Source organism: Vicugna pacos, chromosome 9 (genome assembly GCF_048564905.1).
Source record: "Vicugna pacos chromosome 9, VicPac4, whole genome shotgun sequence".
NCBI classification, from domain to species: Eukaryota; Metazoa; Chordata; class Mammalia; order Artiodactyla; family Camelidae; genus Vicugna; species Vicugna pacos.
In genome coordinates this window covers 10297800-10322712 of record NC_132995.1, presented here as the reverse complement: position 1 = coordinate 10322712, position 24913 = coordinate 10297800, and the positions used below count along the sequence as shown (strand labels likewise).

The 24913-nt window shown below is 52.3% G+C and overlaps 1 protein-coding gene across 6 annotated transcripts in view; it reads left to right on the top strand.

Moving 5' to 3' along the window:
• The window catches only part of GRIK5 (glutamate ionotropic receptor kainate type subunit 5), a 51221-nt gene extending 30410 nt beyond the window's left edge, over positions 1-20811 (top strand). For 4 of the 6 annotated variants that reach the window (XM_072966971.1, XM_072966973.1, XM_072966975.1 and 1 more), the window contains 8 exons: positions 5168-5284; positions 5481-5590; positions 5995-6168; positions 13806-13971; positions 14488-14713; positions 15876-16004; positions 16098-16219; positions 19824-20811. In XM_072966971.1, coding sequence (XP_072823072.1) covers positions 5168-5284; positions 5481-5590; positions 5995-6168; positions 13806-13971; positions 14488-14713; positions 15876-16004; positions 16098-16219; positions 19824-20252 — 1473 coding nt within the window. In that variant the 3' untranslated portion in view covers positions 20253-20811. The remainder of the gene's footprint in view (positions 1-5167; positions 5285-5480; positions 5591-5994; positions 6169-13805; positions 13972-14487; positions 14714-15875; positions 16005-16097; positions 16220-19823) is intronic. The other 2 variants (XM_072966972.1, XM_072966976.1) reach the window with 1 other exon arrangement.
• The last annotated feature ends 4102 nt before the right edge of the window (positions 20812-24913 follow it).

Here is a 24913-nt window from a genome sequence, read left to right as displayed (position 1 = left end):
CTTGCCAACAATGGGTATTATCAACCTTTAAAAAAAATCTTTGTCAATCTGAAAGGCTAAAATAATATCTTATTGTTTTAACCTAAACAGAATGTTACATGGCTGCATATTAATCACTATGTGGATGTACTATAATAATTTATTGAAGCATTTTTTATATTTAGTTGTTTCCAGGTATTTTTTTGTTTGTTTGTTCGGTTGTAAACAACTATAAGCAAGCATCTTTATGCACAAAAGCTTGGCCTGCACTGCAGCTGATGAGGATTGAAGCTCTGAGTGGAATCACCAGGGGAAAGGGGAAGACCCTTTGTATGGCTTCTGTTATATATTGTTGAGTTGCTTTTCAGAAAGACTACTCCAGTTTCTTTTTTCTTTTTCTTTTTTTAACACCAGTTTCTATACAGGCTCCTTCTCAGCACTGAGGGTTTTGATTGGTTTTTAGATATTCAGACAACCTCTTGTCATCTTCATCGATGGCAGATCATTTTGATTTTTCCTGCTTTGACTGGTGGACAACAGTGGGGCTTCTGTGGCCAAGTGATAGATGGTGTTTGAGCCCAGGTTCAACCCAGAATGGGCCTGATAGGTCCATGGACTCAACTCTGGGTTTTCCCAGGTGCTGGTTGTCTAATTGCTATAAACATATGTGACAGCTGGCAGGATCCCACACGGGCTCTCTGACCCATGTAGTGCGAGTCATGAAGGTAGAAAGAGCCAAGTAGAAGCCCTTAGATCTCCCCATCTTTCCCAGGATAGTAATCCAAAAGCAATTCTACATACTTTGGGGGAATTGCAGAGATTAGTGCCGCCATTAATGGCTTGAAAGAAGCAGGGGTAGTGATCTCATCCCTGTTCACCTGGCCTGTTTGGCCTGTGCAGAAGGCAGATGGACTTTGGAGAATGACTGTGGATTATTGTAAATGCAGCCAGGTGGTGTCTCCAATTGCAGTTGCTGGCCCATATGAAGCATCTTTGCTACAACAAGTCAGCACAGCCCTTGGCAGCTGATTTGAGCTACTGACCTGGCAAATGCTTTTTTCTCCACACCACTTTCCAAGGACCACCAGAAGCCAGAAGTTCAGACCTTCAGTCTTGCCTCAGGGTGACATCGACTCTCTTGCTTTCTGCCATCATATAGACCACCGAGAACGTAATCCCGACAGTCCACGCAGCATCAAACTGGTCCAGCCCATTGGCAACATTGTGCTGTTCAGCTCTCATGAGCAGGAAATAGCATTTAGGAAGGAGGTTGGCAGTAAACCCGCTGCTGACATCAGTCAGTCAGGGTCCAATCTGGAGATTAAAAACAGCACCACTTACTTTAGCAGAATCATATCAGCTGTTTGAACTGAGAGAACCTGATATAGAGAATTGTTAACTAGATGTAAAGTTGTTAACCCACTAACTGAAAGAGTAAAAAGAAAACTAAGATTGCCATGCCGAGAGCTGAGGGGACAGGGGAAGAAGTTGGAAAGATTCACACTTAGAAATTCAGACGAGGGGCCCGATGGAGCTGAACCTCAGACCTCTGAGGAGGAGTTGTTTGTCTGGTGTTGCGGATGTTAGCTGGGTTTTTTGGATTTGAGCGGCAACTTATAACTTTTAACTTGGCTATAACCTGTGAGTGCTACTTCCGTCCATTTACCAAACAACCCACAAGGCTTTTCATTTTGAGGGAGGCCCAGAGCACACAGAGACTCTGCAGCAGGGCCTGGCTGCATGCGCGCTGACCTGCTGCCTGGGCCTGATAACCCGGCAGATCCAGGGATGTGCAGAGTGCTGCTGGCAAATAGGGGTGCAGGCGCCATGTGACTCAGCGCAGACCTCTAGGGTTTTGGAGCAAATCTTGCTCTTTGCATGATACTGTTCTTTTGAGAAACCGTTGGGCCCTTCTAGAGACTGAACACCGACCCGTGGATAGTGAGTGACCATGTGACCTGAGCGCTCACATGCCTGGGGTATTGTTATTTTTTGCAACAGTCAGGATCCTGCCAGGAAACAAGACATCTTTGAATGAAGAGAATTATTTACTAGAAATAAAGTTGTTCACTAGGTAACCAAGAAGGTAAAAGTTGAACTCCAGGACAGGAATCAGCAACCTTTTCTGCAAGGGGGCCAGATTTAAATATTTCCAACTTTTGGGTCATACTGTTACAGCTACTCAACTCTTCTGTTGTATGGAAAGCAGTCAGACAAGACCTAAATAAGTGGGTATGGCCGTGTCCCAATAAAGCTTTATTTACAAAGTCTGACCGATGGGCTGGACTTGGCCTGAAGGCGATAATTTACACACCCTAGCTCTCAGTTATCATGGTAGCAAGGCAGGAAGTGTCTGTCTAGTTCCGATGTAACAGAGAAGGAAAGAGAAGAGTTGAAACTGCTGGAAACAGAGGAAGGGCTCTGTGGGGCTGAAATTCAGACCCTAAAACTGAGACCCTAAGGAGGAGGCACTCGTCACCTGGCCGTGGCGCCCCAAGAGGGGCTCGGCGAGGGTGGTTCTGTAAATGCTGGGAAGCTGCAAACTGGATTTGTCTGCTGCCCTGGGGAAGAACTGCAGCTGTGGTGCAGAAAGGAGACTGGGGACAGTGAACAGACAGGAAGGAGCAGATTCCTCTCCTTCACCCAGCGTTGCCGCCTCCCTCTAGCGCCCCCCAGTGGCAGAGCCTGACAGCGAACTGATAGCAAAGCACAGACGTTTGCCCAGAGCTGGTCTAAGGGGTGGGTTTGGAGCTAGGGGACAGTCACAAGTGCTTTGCTTGGTTTGGGGACTTAGATAATCCCCCTGTCATTTCTGCAGGTGGTTTATCATTTGGATTCTTCCTGATTTTATCTCAGAGATTAAACTGCCGGGGTCCCCTTGGGGAGGGAAGTCTCCAAAAACTAGGTGTCTCCCCTTGGAAATGAAGGGTGGGGTGGGGGTGGGGGATGGGAGGAGGGTTTCAAAGCCTCTGAGAGAAGCCTGGAAGGAACTTGGAGCATTTAAGGATCTGTCCTCCCTTCAGAGTGAAACCCAAATCTGACCACCTCCACCCCTCTTAGCTTTCACACCACACATCTCCGTGGACATCTTTAGTCGGTTTCCTCCCACTCTGCCACCTCCTATCTCCCACCCTGGGGAAAGCCACCCATGGGTTTTAAACAGGTAATATCACTTTGGATTGGGGGTGTTATGAATGGAGGCAGGGAGGCCAGTGAGGGGGCTAATACTGTTATTGTGGAGGGCCTTGGCAGGACAGACCTCCTGTGGGTGCATAAAAATAATATGCTGCTCCTGACAATTCACATATTAGTCATAAGAGTGACAAGTATACAAGAAAGGGGGAAACTGCTCCTTACTCTCAACACCTAGGAATTCCCAAGGGTATGCTCCAAATCCAGTGTGTTCTGGGCCCTGCCGCACATCACCGCCTGTGGATTCGGCCTTGGTGCCATGCCGTCTCTCCCTCACCCTGTGGAGGTTGTTTCACCTGTGCCATCTCTCTCTGTTCTTGGTTTATCTTTTGGGTCTGTTCTCTTTCTGTGACGTCAAATTGTCTTTGAGATCTGTCTATTCTCTCCCTGACCCCGGATTTTATTTTCGACCCACATAATCTCTCCCTGACCTTGGTTTTGTCTTCAGCCTGTGCCACCTCTCTCTACCTTGCAGTATCTTTTGGGCCTGTGCCCCCTCTCGCCATCCCAGTTTTGTCCCAGCCTGTCTACCTCATGTGCTCTCGGCCTCAGCCCCTTTGGAGTGAGTGTGTCTCTCCTCCCAGGCCAGGGATCTAGGACCTTGACTCTTTTATTTCAGCCCCAGGGAGAGGTCTCTGCCTGAATTTGGAGTTAATGCTGGGTTCCAGTTAAGGCCTAGGGGATGGAGTCAGTATGCCTGGAAGGGACATCCTGGAAGCTGGGTCCTCCCCTCCAGGAGACATCTTGGCCAACTCCCCCCCCCCCCATTTTACAGAGGAGCAAACAGGCTCAGACACTTGGAAGCGCCTGCCCTTGGTCACCCACTGAGCTTGGGGCAGAGCCAGGGCTTCCCACTCCTGCACCGGGCCCTTCCCAGCGCCCTGCCTGTCATTTATGTACACAAATCAGGCCATGTGTTTGAATGTATGCACTGGGCCTCTAGGGAAGCCCCGCCCCACATCACCACTTCTCCATATCCTTATGTACAAGGCATGCATCTGTCTACCTGCGTCCACATATGCGGCGCACCACTGGGTCAGCCTTTGTCTGGGCACACATTTGTGGATGTGGCATGTCCACTGGCAAGAATGAGAGGGCTCTTTTGGATCAAGCATTCTGGTGTGCCAGCCAGACCCCAACCCACACCCTTTTCTCCATCCCACCCTGCCCACTACCCACCACTTCACCACTTCAGACCTGGACCCCAACTAGCCCTCCCTGACTCAAGATACATGCAGCTTCCCCTGAGGTCATTATCTCAACTGAGCGGAGCATGGTTCTGTGTCTCAGGGGTGCTTTCATACATGCATCGAGGTCACTAGTACCTGCCAGGGGCAGGAGAGTGGAGGTCACATCTTGGCTCTGTGATCCCAGCTCCTGCCTTTACTCCCTCGTCGTGCCTTTGCCTCTCTGAGACTCAGTTTCCCCTTCTATAAAATGGACTGGTAGTGCCCCTCAGGGAGCTGTCGGGTGGATTTTATAAGGTAATCTGTACACAGTGCCATCTAGCATGGAGTCTGGCACGTAGTAGGCACTTGATAAATGTTACCTGTTGTTAATTGTTAATACGAAAGAGAAAGTCAAGGCAGAAAGAGGGTCCTGAGTGGGTCAGCATTCAGGCATCTCAACTCCAATCTAGGGCTCTCTCCAGGACCCCAGGATGGTGGGGGGGTGGGGGGCTGTAGATTTTATAAAGCAGGGTCTTAATGATGAGCTTGACGGGGGAGTGGGCGGGATTGGATGAAGTAGGGCAACTGGTCAGGAAAGAGGCCACAGAAGCCTGTTAGAGCAGACATGAGATGACACGGGTACAATTTTGGGCCCAAGGTGCCCTTGTGGAGTCTGTCCAAGCTCCTGGCTCCTTCTGCCCTCCTCTGTCTTTGCCTCTCTCTCAGCTTCTGATAATCTCTCTCAGTTACTCCCTTGGTGTGTTCTCTCTAACTGGACATCTGTCTCCCTGGCCCACTCCTCTGCCCCTGCTCTGCTTCCCCTCCAGCAGAAGGCAGACCTGGCTGTGGCTGCGTTCACCATCACAGCTGAGCGGGAGAAGGTCATCGACTTCTCCAAACCCTTCATGACCCTGGGGATCAGCATTCTCTACCGAGTGCACATGGTATGGTTCCCCCAAACATGTGGGGGGTGCAGGGGGCTGGCACTGGGGCCAGACATCTGTGTCCCCAAGGGAAGCACAGGCTGTGGGCTGGACCTCAGATGGGCCGATGGGGCTTATGGGCCCCAGAGGGTTGGGTCAGGGCTGGGGATGTGGCTCAGGTCAGTGCGGCTCCGGGTATCACTCCCTCTCCCACCAGGGCCGCAAGCCTGGCTACTTCTCCTTCCTGGACCCCTTCTCCCCTGCTGTGTGGCTCTTCATGCTTCTTGCCTACCTGGCTGTCAGCTGCGTCCTGTTCCTGGCTGCCAGGTGAGTCCACTACTCACTGCCCAGGAAGGAGATCGGGGCGGAGGCATGGGCCGGGCCTCAGTGCCTGACCTGCACATTCTGTTATCTCTCTGGGCCATCCTGGCCTCCGCTCAGGGCCTTGGATTCCCTGCACCCTCCCTTCTCCCTTTCTGGCCCTGTCTCTGTGTTTCCTCCTTGTGGCTCTGACTTCTGCTTGTGGTTCTCTCTGGGTCTGTCCCCTTCCCAGTCTTTCTCGCCCTCTCCCCTTTTGTCCCCACTGCCACTCTCTATTTCTCTGGGTATATCTGTCTTCATCTCTGTCTCTCTCTTCTCCTCCATTTTTCTCCCCTGTCTCTTCTTATCATGGTGGTTCTCTCTCCTCTTTTTCTATCCCTTTTCTCCCCACCTACCATGTCTCTCCACAGGCTGAGCCCCTACGAGTGGTATAACCCGCACCCGTGCCTGCGGGCGCGCCCCCACATCCTGGAGAATCAGTACACGTTGGGCAACAGTCTCTGGTTCCCCGTGGGGGGCTTCATGCAGCAGGGCTCGGAGATCATGCCCCGGGCGCTGTCCACGCGCTGCGTCAGCGGAGTCTGGTGAGAGGCTGTCTGTCTGCCCCACCTGGGGCTGGGGGCTGGGGGACCCATTCCTGTTACACACGCCAGCTGTGTGACAGGGATGCGGTGGGAAGCAGTGAGCCCCAGCTCTGCCACTCACTAGCTGTGTGACTTTGGGTTGGCTGTATGCCCTCTTCATGCCTCAGTCTCTTTGTCTGAGAAATGGGGATTAAAATGTCCATGTCTCAGGTTGTAAGGGTTCAGTGAGGCTATGATGGAAAAGTGCTCCTGCTGACCTGAGGGAGTATAATCAGGACAGCATCAATGTTATCACTGTCTTAGACATTGCCCGGGCAGTCACAGGGACTTAGGATCCTGGAGCCAGGACAGCCTTCACTGTCCAGAGACCGAGGCTGAGAGGCACTTGCTCCCTCAAAGTCCCACAGGGACCTAGTACCTTGGACAGAACTTATTGTGCCCCCAAGACAAGCTTCAAGAAGCTACATGTCAGAGAGCAGATGCCGATAACTGATGGTGTCTGGCCCATAGTTTAAATTTTTTTGAATTAGTTGGCATTTTAAAATTGGGCAAATTCACTCACACATTTAGATTTCTCACTCTTCTTGAAGACTCGGGAGACCTGGTAGTGCTCGGCTGGCATTCCCTCCTGGCATTGATGTCCGTTCCGTGGGCCTCGGCCACCTCTGCCCCGTCAGTCACTTTCGGGCCCAGCATCCACAAGCACTTGCATTTGCTGCCTTGTCATTCCAGGAGCAGCTGAGCTTGGTGGCAGCTCATGTAACCTTTCTCACCTCCTTTTCCTCATTAGAACCACAGAAAGCTGAGGTGAATGTTTAGGACGAGGAATATTCTCCAGGTTTTATGAATTAGAAGACTGAGACCTGGAGAGAGGGAGTAATTTGCTAAAGAGCATGCATTCAGCTAGAGGCCGGGCCAGGCAGAGCCAGCCTTTCTCCCCAGTGCCACTCCCCCGGCAGGCCCTCAGCACTGCCTGTGCCCGGCCCTGCTCCCCCGGCCTTGGGTGGCCTCTCCAGGGCAGCCGAAGCATCGGACCTTTTCAGGGAGTGCTTCCTCCTTGGCCTCCTCCCCGTCAGTCAGAATTCACACATCAGTAGTCATTCAGCGACAGATGCTTCTCAGGCCTCTCCGTGTGCCAGGCACTCAGGTGAAAAATCAGCCCTCAAGAGGCAGAGTCGCTGAGAATAAATGAACAAACAGATAAATAAACACAGGGACATCATATTTCATGTCAAGAATATGTCCCAAACATACTGTCTAATTCAAAACTTGTTTACTTGAGATTAACCATAATGGTGGCAGGTTTTTCTCTCCCCCAACCCAGTGAGACTAACTACTATCTGGCAGTCATTTGCAATTTGCTTAGTCCATTGGCTTTGAAACTTTTGAATCTTGATGATTTTTTGTTTAACACTTTGGAATTGGCATCATTTTGAGAGTTATACCCTGCATTTGTTCCCTATGGCTGCTGCGGTAAATCACCACAAAATCAGTGGCTTAAAAACAACAACAGTTTATTCTCTTACAGTTCTGGAGATCAGAAGTCCAAAATAGATACCACTGTGCTAAAATCAAAGTGTTGGCAGGGCCGGTTCTTCTGCAGGCTCTAGGGGAGGATCCATTTCCTTGCCTTTTCCAGCTTTTAGAAGCTGCCTGTGTTCCTGGGCTTGTGGCCCCTTCCTCCGTCTTCAGAGCCAGCAGGGTAGCATATTCAGATCTCTCTCTCTGACTCTGACCTCCTTGTTCCACTTATAAGGACCCTTGTGATTCCACTGGGGCCCCCTGGATAATCCGGCCCACTCTCCCCATCACAAGATACTTAACTTAATCATGCCTGCCAAGACCCTTTTCCCCTGTGAGGGGACATACTCACAGGTTCCAGGGATTAGGACGTAGACGTCTTTGGAGCAGGGCTTTCTTCTGCCTCCTACTGCGCACCCCGAGCGAACTCTGTTAATGTTTTCAATATAGTGATGTATCAGATGCGCGTAAATTGTGCTTTTTGAAGAACCAAACAGTGCAGTGAGAGAGAACCGTAGAGAATGGAGGTGCTCAGGGAAGGCCCCTCCGAGGAGGTGACATCTAGGCTGAGTCCTGAAGGTGAAAACAGAGGCATGCCTGCCGAGGAGAGGGAGGCACGCTCCAGCCAGACAGGAGAGGGCTGCGTGTGTGAGGAGGTAGCTGAGAGGACGTGAGGAGACCTGCCGTGACAAATCTGGCTGAGTCCCCCGGTCAGATGGGGGACCAGTGACCGCCTCTCTACAGGCCATCCTTTCTGCGCCTCTGCCAGGGACCCCCTTCTCCATCTGGGCATTCTATGCCCCCTTCCTTGCTGTCAACCTGGAAGCCCCCCATCCCGCCCCCTCCCTCACTGGGGCCTTTGACCCCAGGCTCACTCTTACCTCCACCCTGAGTCCTCATTCGCTCATTCAACAGATGTTTCAATAGATGTTTATTAATCTCCAAATGGGACCTTAGCCCGGTGATTGAGCAGGCCTTAGCCAGTGGTAGGGCAGTGGGGGTGGGTGCCAGGACCCTGGGCACTTGGCTGCCACCTGAATTAGCAGCAGCCTGGCCAGATCCTGTCTCCAGAAACTGCACCCAAGGGCTCGGTGTCATTCAGGGCAGCTCTGCCTTGAAAGTCAGTGTTCCTGAGTTTACGTTCTGACCCTGTCCCTGTCCTTCCAGGGCTCTCCCTCAATCGCTGCCGTGAGGTGTGTCTTTTGACCTCCTTTCCTGTTCTCTGAGCCCCACCTGCTTTCATCTCTGTCCACCTAGGTAGGCTCCTAGGCCATTTCTTCAGGTGTTCCTTTGCCATTGTCCTCAACTTCTCCCACTTCTCCTTCCACTCCTCCTTTCCTCATGCCTTCCTGCAGGAAAGCTGCCAAACCTCACATCTGACCAGCAGCTTGGCTCCCCCACCCCCCGTTCCCCCAGGGCACATGGGCCCCCTTTATTGATGCGTCCAATACATACCCTGTTAGCTACCCTCTTTCTAGAAACTCTTTGCTTTTAGGCTGCTGTGTGCTTCTGGTTTCCTCCCACCTCTTTCGATCCTCTGTTTCATTTCACTGTGGGTTCCTTTGGCCCTTGCTCTCTCTCACCTGGAATGCCTCACTCCACACCAGTGATTTTTCAGTGCTCACAGACTCAGTGCCCTCTTTTTATAACAAATATTTTGTAACATCTCTTTTCCACCCTAGTGAAACTCAAGGATAATGTATCTACCTACACACCTACCTACTGATTAAAATCAATATAATGCTCTAATTGCAATACAGAGGAGAAAGGGGGCAGAGACTGATGATAAAACAATAGGATAGTACCATGTAAACGTGTGGGCAGGACTGTGCTGGAGGACCGAATGCAGTGCCTACGGGTGATGGATACGACTGGAATGATGAGAAGTAAGGCCATTTAGTAGAATTATGTCGACACCTGAGACTTGACACTTTGAAATAGCTGGCAAATAAGTGTATTTGTACAAATACAAATCACCGCGAGGGTGATAATTTCCCAATGCAGCTGGTCTGAGTGTCTTCACTTGGTGACTCAAATGCCACAAGCAGTGTTGCTGTCAGAGACGCAATTTCCCAAAATGGTGAACGGTTCTTGGCAAAGTTTCAAACAAAACAACATCCAGTTGTTCCTCAATCTAAACAATAGGTGTATTTCTAGAAATTTTGGTGTCTATTATAGCCATGCAAAAAATACTTCGGTTTTGGGGGTGGGGAGGGTATGGCTCAGTGGTAGAGCACATGGTTAGCATGCACGAGGTCCTAGGTTCAATCCCCAGTACCTCCATTTAAACAAACAAACAAACAAAACTTTGGTTTTTATGTGTCAAGGAGTTAGACTAAGGTAATCAAATACCAGATTTTCCCTGCGTTCAGACTGGGTTGCATTGGTCTATACCTGCCCCCACCCACTGACACCAGATGACCTCAATCACTCTGGCCATCAGAGTGCCCCACACCTAACCAAGCACCTTCCTCCAGCACCTCCCACCCCTGGGACACTATCCACCCAGGGACCACCACTCTGTACACTCCAGAGCCATCTCATCCACCTGGGCTTCCTTTGCTCTTCATAACTGACACTTCCCAAGTCTGCATCTCCATACCTCTCCGAGCTCTTGTCATTACTCCCAAATCAGACTCCCCACCTGTGTTCCCCTGCTCTGTGAGTGGCCCCATCTCCCCCACCAGCACCACCACCAGTCAGCCACACTGCGTCCTCAGGATCTAGGAGGTGCCTTGTGTGTGTCAGGCTCTGAATAATTTTGTCTTGAGTGAATGACAGCATTGACCTATTGGATGGGTTTGGAGAAATTCGGTTTCCAGAGAGACTATTTCAGACCCCGGGTCTTTGTGTGTGTTAGGTTTTGGTTTTCTTTTGCAGAAGGCATGTTATCCATCCCCTTATCTTCCACTCCACCCCCATCCCAGTCCCTAGCACAGCACTGTGCATACGTGCTCAGCAAAGGACAGTGGCTGTTTTCTTCATTATCTGCTGGAGGAGGAGGTGGTCTGGGAGGCCCACTGAGCATCTCCCCTGTCCTCAGGCCCCACAAATGTGTACATCTGCAAGGAGACTGGCCACTCTCACCTCACCTCACCAGGCGGGAGGACAGAGAGGGCCAGGGTAGCTGCCTTTGGGTCTTTGAGCCAGGCCAGTGGGTGCCTCTTCTCCCAAGTCAGTCCTGAGTCACCAAGACAAGAGCACACACGTGCACGGCACTTGCTCTGTGCCAGATGTAACTCACTCTTACGACAGCCCTGTGAAGAGGGGCCTACGATTATACTTAACCTCACAGGTGAATCCAAGGTCTCACAGCTAGCCAGTGATGGAGGCAGGATTTGGGGATTTTCCACAGACCTTTCTGTTATTGATTTCTACTTTATCTCCACTGTGGTCAGAGAACATTCTCTGTAGGATTTTAATCCTTTGCAATTTATTGAGACTTGTTTTATGGCTCAGCATATGGTCTGTCCTGGTAAATGTGCTATATGTACTCTCACAGTGTGTATCCTGCTGTTGGTGGGTGCAGTGTCTATAAATGGCAATTAGGGCCAGTGGGTTATTCATGTCTTCTGTGTGCTTACTGACTTTCTGTCTACTTGTTCTATCAATTATTAAGAGAGGAGTGTTGAGATCTCTACCTGTAATTGTGGAGAAATTGTATCTATTTCTCTTTTCAGTTCTGTCAGTTTGTGCTTCATGACTTTTGAAGCTCTGTAATTAGGTGCATAAATGTTTAGGATTGTTGCATCCTCTTGCTGAACTGACGCCTTTGTTATTATATAACATTCCTCTTTGTTCCTGGTAAATTCCTCGTTCTGAGGTTACCTTTATTTGATATTCATGTAGCCGCACTCGCTTTCTTATTCTTAGTGTTTGCATAGTCTATCTTTTCCCCATCCTTTCACTGTCAGCCTAGCTGTATTGTTACATTTAAACTGGGTTTCTTATAGGCAGCATACACTTAGGCCTTGGACCAGGGTTGGCAAACACTATCAGTATTGGGCCAAATAGTAAATCTTTTAGGCTTTTCTGGACATACAGTATCTGTTGCAACTACTCAACTCTGTAGTGCAAAAGCAGCCATGATTGAATGAGTGTGGCTGTGTTCCAATAAAACTTTATGGACCCTGACACTGAAATTTAAATTTTATGTGTCGTGTGTCATGAACTATTACTCTTCTTTCATCATTAGCCATTTAAAAATGTGAAAATCATTCTTAGCTTGTGGGCTGTGCAAAAAGACAGCAAGTCAGATTTGGCCTGTGGGCCATAGTTTGCCTGCCCCTGGCTGAGACCATTTACCTATAATGTAATTATTGACGTGGTTAGGTTTAAATCTGCCAACTTGCTGTTTGTTTTTTATTTGTCTCTTCTTTGTTCTTTTTTCCCTCTTTTCCTCCTTTCTTTCTGATTTATTGAGATTGTTAGGGTTCTATTTTATGTCCACTATTGACTTATTAACTATACTTCTTTTTTACATTTTTCTTAGTAGTTGCTCTGGGTTTACAATATGCATTTTTTAACTTACTGCAAAATGCTTTCAAGTAATATTATACCACTTCACATAAGATGTAAGAACTTATAATAGAATGCCTCCATCTCTGCCATCTTTTGGGCTGCTGTTGTCAGATATATTATTTCTGCATATCTTATGAACCACACAGTATATTAGGCTTATGTATATGTGTGTTTGCTTAAGCAGTGTCTTTTAAAGAAACTGTAAAATGAGGACTATATCTTTTGTATTTGCTCACACATCTGCCATTTCTGGTGCTCTTCATTTCTTCATATACGTGCACATATCTATCCATCTAGTATTTTCCTTTTACCTGAAGAACTTCTTTTACTATTTCTTGAAGTGCAGGTCTGCTGGCAATTAGTTCTCCCAGCTTTTGTTTGTATGAATAATTTGTTAGTGTGCTTTCTTCTTTGAAGCATCTTTTTGCTGGACATGGGATTCTTCTTTCCACACATTGTTGCATTGTCTTCTGGCTTGCATGCTTTCTGACAGGAAGTCTACTGTCACTCTGTCTACTGGCAGTAGACTTTGCTTCTCTGTGTGTAATATGTTTTCTCCTTTTCTAGCTGCTTTTTGTTGTTTTTTTGTTTGTTTGTTTGTTTTGGGTGGGGGGGTAATTAGGCTTTTTTATGTATTTTTAGAAGAGGTACATGAGGATTCAACCCAGGACCTTGTGCATGCTAAGCATGTGCTCTGCCACTGGAGCTATACCCTCTCCCCTTTGAATGTATTACTTTAAAGAGTCTTGGACTCTTTCTAGAAGGCAGTTTAGTTACTTTGAATTTAGTTACTTTTGATCCTTTCCAGGCCTGTTTTTAAGCTCTTTTGGGTAGGTTTAGCCTAGCCTTTATTCTACAGCTAACAACTCTATTTCTAACGTGTTATCCCTTTGGGTCTCTACTGAATGGCTTTTGTATTCAGTGAAGTCTCTCTACTCTGGTTGGAGGGAGCTCAAAAGAGTCCCAGCCCTGTGTGAGCCCTGGGAATTGTTCTTTCTTTGCAAACTGTTTTTATATAACCCCTTGGCGTTTTACCCCATACATACACAGATTGATATTTGGCCAAAAGGACTCCATGCAGATTTCTAGAGCTCTCTGTGTGCAACTCCTCCCTCTTGGCCTTCTTGATCTCTGGTCTGATCTCCATCTCCGCAACTCAGTGAGATTGCCAGACTATTTAGGTTTTCCTTCCTGGCACTACAGTCTGTAAGTTAAATCCAACCAGACAGCCTGGGAAATGACAAGTCTCACTTCATTTGTTTCTCTTTTCTCAGGGATCGCTGTCCTGTGATGCCTGTTGTCCTTTGTCTTTGTCATTTCCTATATTCTGTTCAGTTTTCTAGTTCACAGCGGGAGGATATTTCCAGACCATCTTATTCTCTTGTGTCTGGGAAGAGAAATCTCTGGAAGTAATATTTAAACCCAGAGAGTCTGGCTCCAGAATCTATCCTCTCAGCCTCTCCCCTAGTCAGCAGTCAGTGAGCCTTCTAGATGCTGGGGTCACTGAAGGGGCACACCACCAATGGGGCGCATGACCACTGGGGCCGGGTGGCAGGTATGGCTCCAGCCTGTAGCTCACCCCTCCCACCCCTCAGGTGGGCCTTCACTTTGATCATCATCTCCTCCTACACGGCCAACCTGGCCGCCTTCCTCACCGTGCAGCGCATGGAGGTGCCCGTGGAGTCGGCTGACGACCTGGCAGACCAGACCAACATTGAGTATGGCACCATCCACGCTGGCTCCACCATGACCTTCTTTCAGGTGGGGCCACCAGAGCCACCCGGGCTTGGTGTTGGGATCCCCGCCACACACAGCAGCTCAGGATGGGGCAGGGTATTCCTCAGAAGGTTCCCACAGGGCCTACTGGAAGTCAGCTGGCCTACTTGGCATGGATGGGGGTCTTCCTGAACTAGGCTGGGCCCTGGGGAGAAATGGGGGTTGAGCGTCTTCTCCCAGCTTCTGTGAAGAAGTCCTGGGAACACCAGGAAGGCAGGGCTGGGTGTCAAGCTGAGCTGAGGCCCAGGGGTGGAAGAGAACAAAAGGCTTGAAAAATAGACTGTGCCCCCTTCCTCCCAAGCCTTCAGTCCTCAGGGTCCTTGCTTGGCTGGTGGGTGTGGGGATAACTTGGACTTGGCATTGAGCAGTCTGCCTGTCTTCCTCTGGTCTCCTCACTCTCTTGGGTTGAGGGAGACTTCCTGGAGGGCAGGGGACAGGGCTCAGGAGAGAGGAAAGTGGACAGACCCTCACCTGTCTTCCCCTTGTGCCCCCTCTGCCCAGAATTCACGGTATCAGACGTATCAGCGAATGTGGAACTACATGCAGTCAAAGCAGCCAAGCGTGTTTGTCAAGAGCACAGAGGAGGGCATTGCCCGCGTCCTCAACTCCCGCTACGCCTTCCTGCTCGAGTCCACCATGAACGAGTACCACCGGCGCCTCAACTGCAACCTCACCCAGATCGGGGGCCTCCTCGACACCAAGGGCTACGGCATCGGCATGCCGCTGGGTATGGCAGCAGCGGGGCTGGGGGTGCGTGGGGGCCCTGGGCGTCCGAAACCAAGCCCTGCGAACAGGCCGGGGAGTGGGCCAGGCCCTCCCAGTGGCAGGCTGGGTGTGCTGTGTGTGGCCTCCCGCGTGTATGGCCTTGGGCAAGTGACTTCCTCAACCTGCAGAAACAGGCCTGGTAGCAGTCAGTTCCAGCCCCGCAGGGCTGTTGGGAGAACCCAGTGAGACTGCGCACAACTCGGTGCGTGTCAGTGCACGTGGGCCATGAGGCTTGCCGCCTTCCCGCTTTGGCCTTCAGGCCCCTGAGACTGAGGACCTGATTTTATTTGCTTCATACTCTCTGCACCAAACCCAAAGCCTGGCTTGCAGAGCAGGCGCTCAGGAAATGGATAATGGATGCCATTGGATGGATGGAAGGGAGAGAGGGAGGGGAATGATGGATGGCTCTGCCACGGAGACGGACATGCTTTTCCATGGCTCGGTGCTGGGACCTCACCACCAATTTTGTCACCAAATTTTGGCATTTTGGTTTCTAAACCCATCTATATTCAGGTGACGGCTACATTACCTACCTTTAACTGCATAATCAGTTACTCCAGGTCTTAGTAGCTTTGTGGTAGGGTCAGTGCTGTGCTGGGGAAGCAGTGGAGACTGCTGCTTTGGTCATCTGTTGAGTCAGGGAGGAAGCTGGGATCTGAATTCAGGTTGATGTGACTTTAGAGCCTGGACTGAAGTAAGGAAAGGAACATTCCAGGTGGAGGCAAAGGTCCTAAGGGAGCCCCAGGTGGCGGGACCAGTAAAAGCAGGATCCTGTTGGCTGAGGAAAGAACGTTTTTTTCAAGTTGCAACCAGAAGCCATTGGAAAGTTTTAAGCACCAGAGAGGCATGATCTATGCTTTTGTTTCTGAAATTGTCACTCTGGCTGCTGTACTGGGTGGGGGGTGAGGGGAGGCCATAGGGAGGGGGTGGTGACAGATGTAACATCTGGGGGCTTGGCCCAGGGTGGTCACAGGGGAGGTGGCAAGCAACAGCCAGACTCGAAGGTAGATGGGGGATGCGGCAGAGCCAGGAGGAGAGGCCATGGTGAGAGAACACTTGGAGTTTGGGTGGGCAGGGCTCCGGGGCCCCAATGGCCAGTCCACCCCGTCGTGTGCCCGGTCCAGGCTCCCCATTCCGGGATGAGATCACACTGGCCATCCTGCAGCTTCAGGAGAACAACCGGCTGGAGATCCTGAAGCGCAAGTGGTGGGAAGGGGGCCGGTGCCCCAAGGAGGAGGACCATCGAGCTAAAGGTCAGCCACCCCTGCACGCCATGCCCTTCCCCAAGGCCCCTGCTGGCCCCTGGCCCACACGCCCCACACCTGGCTCCCCTTCTCGGCCCCCAGGTTTGGGCATGGAGAACATTGGCGGCATTTTTGTTGTGCTCATCTGTGGCCTCATCATTGCTGTCTTTGTGGCTGTCATGGAGTTCATATGGTCCACGCGGAGGTCGGCAGAGTCTGAAGAGGTAAGGAGGCTGGTGAAGGGTGTGTGGGGGGAATTGGGACCCCAGGGGCAGAGGGCAGGAAGACTGAGGCATTGGGAGGAATGCGAGAGGCTGGGATGAGCCTGGGAGGAGCCAGGGAGGTGAGAGAGGATCCAAGAGACTCCAGGGGTGGAGCAGATCCATGAAGAAGTGAGAGCAGAGGGAGCCAGCGTCCCCGGGCATGAGGGAGGGCAGAGGGAGAAGAGGGCGCAGGCAGAGATGAGGATGCAGGTGAGGGAGTGAGGAGGGGCAGAGAGAAGGATTCGGGGAGAGGCCTAGGTGGTAAAGCAAGAAGAAATAGGAGGAGAGACAGGTGAGGAGCATGCAGCTGAACGTGACAGCAAGAACACAGACTTGCTGGCTGGTCTCACGCTCTGTTCAGGCGTGGTGCTGTCCGGACCGTCATGCTCTGCTCTCCTACAGGATTGCGACTTCCCCATCTCTGCCAGCCTCCAACACCTCCTCCCCTTCCTCGCTTTCAGCTGATGACCTTGCTTCTGCTCCTGCCTGAGGAAAGCAGGAGTCAAAGAGCATACCAAGACCCACCTCCACATTTAGCCACCTGCCTGCTTTCTCCACTCGCCCCATTAGTTACTCTAAATGAATATCCATGCTCCTTGCTAAGGCACCCTCCACTTGTGCCCCATCTCCTCTCTCACCTTGCCAAGGACATCCCTCAGCCGTTTTCTCCTTCCCTCCTGCATCATCAGTTTTCCTTTCTACTGGATCAAGCCTGGCAGCATATAAAGGTGCTGTCATTTCTTCCATCTTCAAGAAACCCTCTCTAGACCCCACTCCCCCTCCCAGCCACCATCGCATTTCTCCCCTTCTGCTGCAGCCTTGTCAGAGTGTGTCCCTCTGCTGTTTCCAGTTTCTGTCCTCCCATTCATTCTTGGGCACACTCCCATCTAGCTTCTGTCCCCACCTCTCTACTGAAGCCAGTCTCATCACCAGTGACCTCCACATCTGAAATCCAGTGCCCCAGTCTCTGACCTCATCATGGTAAGGTAGCCATGGGCTTTAGCACAGCCGATCGCTCTCTCCTCACAGCCCTCTCTTCCCTGCTCCTGCCCCATTGTCCTCCTACCTCTCCGGCACTCTTCTGTCAGGGGGCTCTAGGGCTCAGTCCTCGGACCGCTTCTCTTCTCTTTCTCCACTGCCTCGGTTATCCCATTCAGCCAAATGATTCATAAGACCATCTGTATGCAGCTGACTCCTGTATTGTTATCTTTTGCCATGTAACAAATTATCCCTCAGGTTAGCAACTTAAAACAGCCAGCTTATATCAGTTCATAGTTTCTGTAGGTCAGGAATCTGGGAGCAGCTTAGCTGGGTGGTTCTGGCTGCCCAGTGTCTCTGGTGAGGTCATGGTCATGAGGTTGGCTGGGGCTGCTGTGGTCTGGAGGCTCGACTGGGGCTGGAGGTTCCACTTCCAAGATGGTTCACTGTCTCAAAATATACCTGTAGGGCTTTAATTTGTGGAGGTGACTGAGTGATGACATGGAGGGGCCAATGTCATTGAAACAATGTATTACTCACATTACCTGAGAGGAGAGGGTCCACCATGCCATCTAGGGCCACAAGGGAAGCACCAGGTTTGGTCAGGGGGCAGATGGAGGGAGAGGGAAACCCAGGCCAGAGCCTTTTTCGGGCTTTCCATGGGAAGGGCAAGGCTGGTAGGAAAACAGCTTAGGATCGGGCAGTGTAAATACTGTCAGCAGGCTCTGGGCTACTGGGTGGTGGTCTTTAGTTGGGTCAGCTCTCGTCCTGGGTTGATTTAGGGCAGGGAAAATACTAGCTGGTGTGTGGAAGTCAGATATGAAAGGTATGAAAGGTGGGCTCCCAGCCCTTTGCTGTTCCTAAGAATTGGCTAGCTCTGGGAGGGCAGTCTCTCCCTGGATACCAAGATGTCAAAACATCCTAAGATAGAATAAAAACTCATCACATGGCAGTTGGCAGGAGGCCTCAGTTCCTCACAAAGAGACCTTTCCGTAGGGCTGCTTGAGTGTCTTCACGCCGTGGAAGCTGACTCCCCCTGGAGCGAGTGATCCAAGAGAGAGCCAAGCAGAAGCCAAAATGTCAGCTGACCTAGCTGTATTCTCTTGGTCACACAGCAACCCTCATATAAAGGCAAAGGGAATTACACAAGGGGGCAGGATGTGTATCCCTTACAGAGGCTTCTCCCTGAACCCGTGGTTTGTAAATTCAATTCTATACTCAACGTCCCACATGAATGTCCAACAGGTAGTGCTTGACGTCATGCGTCCAAAGCAGAGCTCCTGCCTGCTCACCACCAGGCAAATCCAGTTGCTCAGGCCAAAATATGTGGAGTCACCCTTCATTCCTCCTCTCTCATACCTTCTATCTAGTCTCTTAGCATAGATCTCTTTGGCTCCACCTTCAAAACATACCCAGAATTCTCACCTCCTTGGCCCCCGCTACCTTGGTCCAGCCACCACTGTCTCCTGCCTGGTGACAGTAGCAGCTTCCTAGTGGGCTCCCTGCTCTTGCCCTTGGCCTCCCTACAGTCTGTTCTCAACACAGCTCCAGAGTGATCCTGTCAAAGCACAGCAGTCCTATGCTTAAAACTCTCCAGCAGCTCCCATCTGACTCAGAGTGAAAGCCAAACCCTTATAGAGTCCTTTGGGCCTTATACAGCTGGCCCCCATTGCTCCCTGACCTCATCTCCTCTCCCCCTGCACACCCCACCCTGGCCCCCACCTGCTCCAGGCTCCTCCAGCACCTCATGCTGCTCCTGCCTCGGTGCCCCTGTGTCCTGCTGAGTTGTCTGCCTGCCCTCCTCCCAGGCCCCATGCAGCTCATCCCCCACTGCTTTTGTCTACTTGCAGGTCCTCTTCTCAACGAGTATTTCCTAACGCCCCATCTCAAAATTGAACATCACTCCCCACCTATGCCCCCACCTCTTTTCTCAATTTTATTTCTCTCCAAAGCACTTACCACCATCTAACATACTACTTATGGTTACAGATCTATTTTTTTTGTCTCTGCACACTGGAATATAATCTCCACGAGAACAGACTGTTATTCTGTTCTCTGCTGTATCCTCAATGCCCAGAACAGTACCTGGGAAACAGCAGGTGGTCAACAAATATGTCTGGCAATACTGAATGCATGAATCAGTGGCAGAGGATAGAAAACAAGCAGGAGGGAAAGACGAGGCAATTAGGAACTTTCCGTGAAGACACGAGGAAAGAGCAGGAAGAGAGGAGCGTAGGTAGGAGGTGAAAGGCAGGTTTAAGAACAAGTCCAAAGAAAGGGAGACAGGAGAGAGCAATGGAGGAGAGAATGGAGTTGATAGTTGGAGAGGTGAGAGCGGAAGGGCACGGGAAAATAAGGGAACTGTGAGGAAGGAGAATGGGAAGTGAGGAGAGGGTAGAAGGAAGGTGAAAGGGCTTTCTGGGAAAGAGGAAGAGGTGAAGAAAGAGGTGAGGCAGGTAGAGCAGGGAGGTGTGGAGAGGGCCTGTAAGAACGGAGAGGACGAGAAGGAAAGGGAGGGGGCAGGGGCGGCGGCGAGGAGCGTGCAGGAGGGTGACCTCCGCGCCCGCCCCGCCCGCGCCGCCCCCAGGTGTCCGTGTGCCAGGAGATGCTGCAGGAGCTGCGGCACGCGGTGTCCTGCCGCAAGACATCGCGTTCCCGCCGGCGCCGGCGCCCGGGCGGCCCGAGCCGGGCCCTGCTGTCGCTGCGCGCCGTCCGTGAGATGCGCCTCAGCAACGGCAAGCTCTATTCGGCCGGCGCGGGCGGGGACGCGGGCAGCGCGCACGGGGGCCCCCAGCGCCTCCTGGACGATCCGGGGCCGCCCGGCGGGGCCCGGCCCCCCGCCCCCACCCCCTGCACCCACGTGCGTGTCTGCCAGGAGTGCCGGCGCATCCAGGCCCTGCGGGCCTCAGGGGCCGGCGCGCCCACGCGTGGCCTGGGCGCCCCTGCCGAAGCCACCAGCCCGCCCCGGCCACGACCTGGCCCCGCCGGTTCCCGCGAGCTGGCCGAGCACGAGTGACCATGGGCAGGGCCGGGCGGGCGCCTGGACTGACCCCCGCCGCCCTGGCTTCCCCAGTGGGCGAGAGACGGGGCTTGTGCTCTCGCGCGCCGGACGCCGCGATTTTGCCTTCGGTTCCCGGTGAAGTCCGAGGCCCGGCTCCGGAGCCTGCCTGCGCCGCCTAGTGGACTCGCCAGAGAGTGCCGCGGACGCCCGCACTCCGTCCCCCACTGCAGACAAGGGGAGCGCAGGAACCCAGGACTCCAGGGGCTGGGGACTGCAGGGGCTGTTCCCGGAAGCGGGAAGCAGTCCGTGGGGAGAGCCTCATTCTGGGACTGCTCAGGCTCCCCAAGACTTGATGCAGCCCTCCCCACTTCTGGAGGAGTGGAGGGCTTCTGGGCAAATGGGTGTCCCCTGGTGCCCCTCGACTCTTCTCTTTCTCTCTTTTTTTTGGGGAGAAACCTCGGAATTTCTATGAGACCCCCCACAGGGAGGGGGTCAGTTGGGCCCCCATCCCCCCCCGCCACACTCCAGTCCCTGTTGGAATAAAAAAAAGTACAAAACCCCAAAACTGGGGATACCCGGGTCTTGTTTCCTGGGGGTGTGAGGACACGGAAAGCTTGGGGCCCCCGGGAATCTGCTGAGAACCACAAACTGGATGGTCACTCCGACATTCTCTTTGATTCTCCGCCCTGTCCACAGACAGCAGGTCAGTCCAGATCCAGTTAGCTGGCCCTTCACCACTGACCTTCTCCCAGGACAGAAGGAGGCTGCGACAGAGACCCTGAGACAGATGGAGAGAGATGCAGGGATCTGGAGAGGCGGAGACACCAGGAAAAGGAGACACAGAAAGACAGAAACCAGATGGGGCTGGGGGAGGGGAGGGCGAGTAAGCTGTTAAGTGTGGTGGTGCCTGGGGTGGCCTGTATGTGTGTCTGGGCTGGGGTAATTTGGCGACTTTACAGTCGTGTGTATGTGTATACGTCCGTGAGACCATCTTCAGCTGTCTGTGACTGTGATTCTGTGTTTCTGCGGAAAACGTACCTCCCCAGCCCCCAAGAGAGGAAATGAGAAATCCCAGTTGCGGGGGAGGTGGGGGGAACGCAAGGGAGGCTGAAGGGCTAGTTGAGCTGGGAGAACGGGTGGGTCTGCTTTCTGTCCCCGCCCTCCCCCGCCCCGCTGGAGGTTTCTGTGGAAACTGCAGCTGAGAAAGGACGAGTGAAGGTCACACAGCGAGAGCCAAAACGAGGCCGAGTAGAAGGGGGAGAGATGGAGAGGTGGGGAGAGAGAGATGGGGCAGGCATAGGGAAGAGACAGAGATGAGGAGAGACAATGGGAGGCAGAGAGGGATGGGAAAAGAGAGGGCAAAGAGGAGGAGACAGGGAGAGATACCATGATGAGTGGAAGAGAATGAGACAGAATGGAGAAGGAGACGAGATGGATAGGCAGAGGGGGTTACAGGGGAAGCAGGACGTTGAGACCCAGGGAGTTGAAGCTAAGAGAAACAGAGATTGAGGTCGAACAGAGACAGGTGGGAGACAAGAAGCCTTAGAAAACTAGATGGTGACTATAAGGAGCTGCAGCAGTGAGAAAAGCTAGACTGAGACGGACGGAGCGAGGGAAAGGAGGGAGGCTGGGTCCCGCCCCTCGGGCAGGCGGCCCAGAGCACGGGAGCTGTCCGTTCAGCACCGGCCTGGTGGGCCTGGCACAAAGCATCTCCCTGTCTCCCCTGCAAGGCCTGCCTGACTAACTTTGCAGTGCTTAGGCGGGCCACACCCCAGGGGACCCTGCCTGGCACACAGCACCCCCAGTCTCCACCTGGCCCCTTCTGTGTCTCAGACACTTGTCATATGTGTGCCTCTCAGAGGCAGATGTGGGGGCAAACTTGTGTCTCAGGGTCCCTCAGTTGTTCCTACATCTCTTACAGACCCTAATCAATGTCTCTGCCCTTGGGCTGGACTGTTAGTCTGTCAAGGTGACTAGAATGTGATTGCAGACGTTTCTGGTCTCTCCCTCTCTCTGTTCAAATACCAAGCAGCAGATCTCCTCTGGGGTATCTCTGAGTCTCCCCAGTTTGCCAAACGTGTCTGCCTGGCTTTCTATGTCCCTGTGCCTCTTTGTCACCTTCACTAAGTAATTCTGTTGATCTGTCTCCCTCTGTGTGTTTTCTTATTCTGTTTTTGTCAGTCTTTCTGTTCATATCTGCCTCTCTCTGCTTCTGAACTGTGTGGGTCCATTTCTCCTCTTAAGTCTTTCCTTCTGTCTCTCTTGCTGAGTTCCCCTGTCCCTGTTCATCCTGTGACCTTCATAAATCTTCCCTCCACCCCACCCCCCCAACTTCTGCAGAGCATCGCACTGGGAGCACGATGCACAGTCATCAGTCTCAACAGACTGAGGAGAGAGTGCATAGGTGGGACATGAGCCTGTGTCTGGGGTGTGGTGTGGGGGACCAGGTCTCCCCCAACCTAGCTGGAGAGCAGGAGGGAAAGCCAAGAATCTCCTGGAATCCTGACACCTCTAGGCTTCTCTGAGCCCCCAATCCCCTTCCCCATGGTCCAGGCCCATCCCTGAAGGACGTGGTGTTAGGAGAGGAAAAGGATAATGTGTTGACAGGCCTTCCCTCCCTCCTTTCCCCTGGAAGGGGGCACAGTTGGGAAAGCGTCCTGGAGGCCAACTACCAGGGCTAGAAGATGTGGCTCCCCTCCCTCCCCAGTCTCCATGGAGACAGGCCAGGTCTGCAGGCCCAGCCTCCTTTGCTGCATCTGCAGCCTCCCTGTCACTATGGCAACAAGGGACAGCAGGGTGGGATGGGGACAGGTCAGAGAACAGGATTGGGCTGAGGCTCTGGGTGCTTGGGGAAGCCAGGGAACCCACTTCCCTGCCCCCTTCTGTTCTCTGGCCCCATCTCCCTGTCTATGCCCATCTCTCAGTGGCTCTGAATCTCTGACTCTGTCTCTCTCGCCTTCGGCCTTTCACACATTTCTGTGACCAGTTCCTTAACCTTCACCACCTGCCTATACACAAGGCTCACTCTGGGCTGCTTGTCTGTCCCTCACACCTTCACTCCCATAGGTGGGGAGGATACCCACGTTCTAAGAAAGCTACAGGGACAGGCTATTGCTAGCTCTCTGCCCTTCTACTATCCTCAGAGAGAGTCTGGGAGTGTTCCTCATAGAGCAGAGAGGTGGGGGTGGGAGGCTGTAATTCCTCAGGCTCCAGTGGGTGGCTGATGAGGTGTTGTGTGTTATGTGGCAGGCCTGGAGTGTGGGTGCCAGCTATGCATCTGTGTGTGCATACACATACTGAGATGGGATATGCGTGGAGTGTGGGTGTGGGCATTGGGGGTGTGTTTGGAACTACAACAAAAGTGTATAAGATAGCATTTTGCAATATATGATGTGTGTAGTGTGCGAGGTGTGTGGGAAGGTGTCATGTGATCTGTGTCTGTGAATTATTGTCTTGTGTGAGTCCGTGTGCGCTTTTTGTCTGTCATTCACAATAGCAACGCTTTGGCCTTGCTAATTTTGCACTTTGGGCCTTTGCTCATGCCCAGGTATATTGGGGAGGACTGCTTATGATGATGTGTGTGATGTTGTATGACTATGCAACAGTGTCCACAAAGGTTCATGTAAGGTCTAGGGCAGTGTGAGACCTGTGCGTATGCGATGGTTCTGAGGGTGGATGTGTGTTGATTCATGGGTCCATGGGTTGTGTGGTTATAGGTCTGTATATGAGATGGTTCAAGGTCAGTGATGATGGAGTTGGTAATGTGTGTGTCTGCAATGTAGTGTTTTGAGGGTGTGTGTTAATCTACATAGCGTTTTATGACTGATTATGATTCTGTTGTGATGGAGGGTGCAAGGTGTGTGTTCTATGTGTGTTTCATTTCTACATGTTTGTGAGTCCTGGGTTGTTTGACGGGATAGTATAGTGTGTGTGTGTGTGTGATGGAATGTGATTGTGCAATTGGTGGTGTGTGATGAAGTGGTGTATGTGTGTGTCTGCAGAATCTGTGCTAACTGGGTACTGGTCGTGTGTGAGTATGATGCTTGGTGAGATCCTTTGGCTGTGATGTGTCTCTTGGGTACCTGTGCTGTTGTGTCTCGTTGGCCATAATGTGTGTGGAGGACACACAGTGTGGGGGCCTGAGGGGTCCTCTCCCCTTTGCAGCATCCCTGCTCATTGTGGGGTCTTCCTTGTCTCTTGTGTCTCCTGAACAGCACCCCCCCAGTCTTCAGGGTTCCCCCTGCCTCACTGCAGAGGGAGGTGCTCTGGCCCCCTGCCTAATTGCTGTAGTTTAAGGGGCTTTCCTCCCACCTGGTGTCCACTTTCCACCGCGCACCCATCTATCTGGTGGCCTACCCCCACAATGAGGGGACTTCCAGGGCCCTCCCACCCTCAGCGCTCTCTCCTTGGAGGCGACACCCCACACTGCGGGGGTCTCCAGGCCCCTCATTGCGGAGGTCTCGGGGATCTCCGCCTTCCGCAGCGCTCCCCCTTCTCCGCGGCGCCGCCACTTTGCGGAGGCTAGAGGGCGGGGAGGACAGCTGCAGTACCGGGGGCGGGGCCGCGGGCCATCCATCAGGGCGATGGCGCCCCTGATTGGTCGGCTCTGGCCCCCCCGCGGGCGCGGGCATATGAGGAGGCGGAGGCGGCGGCCACCGCAGACTCTGTGCGGTAGG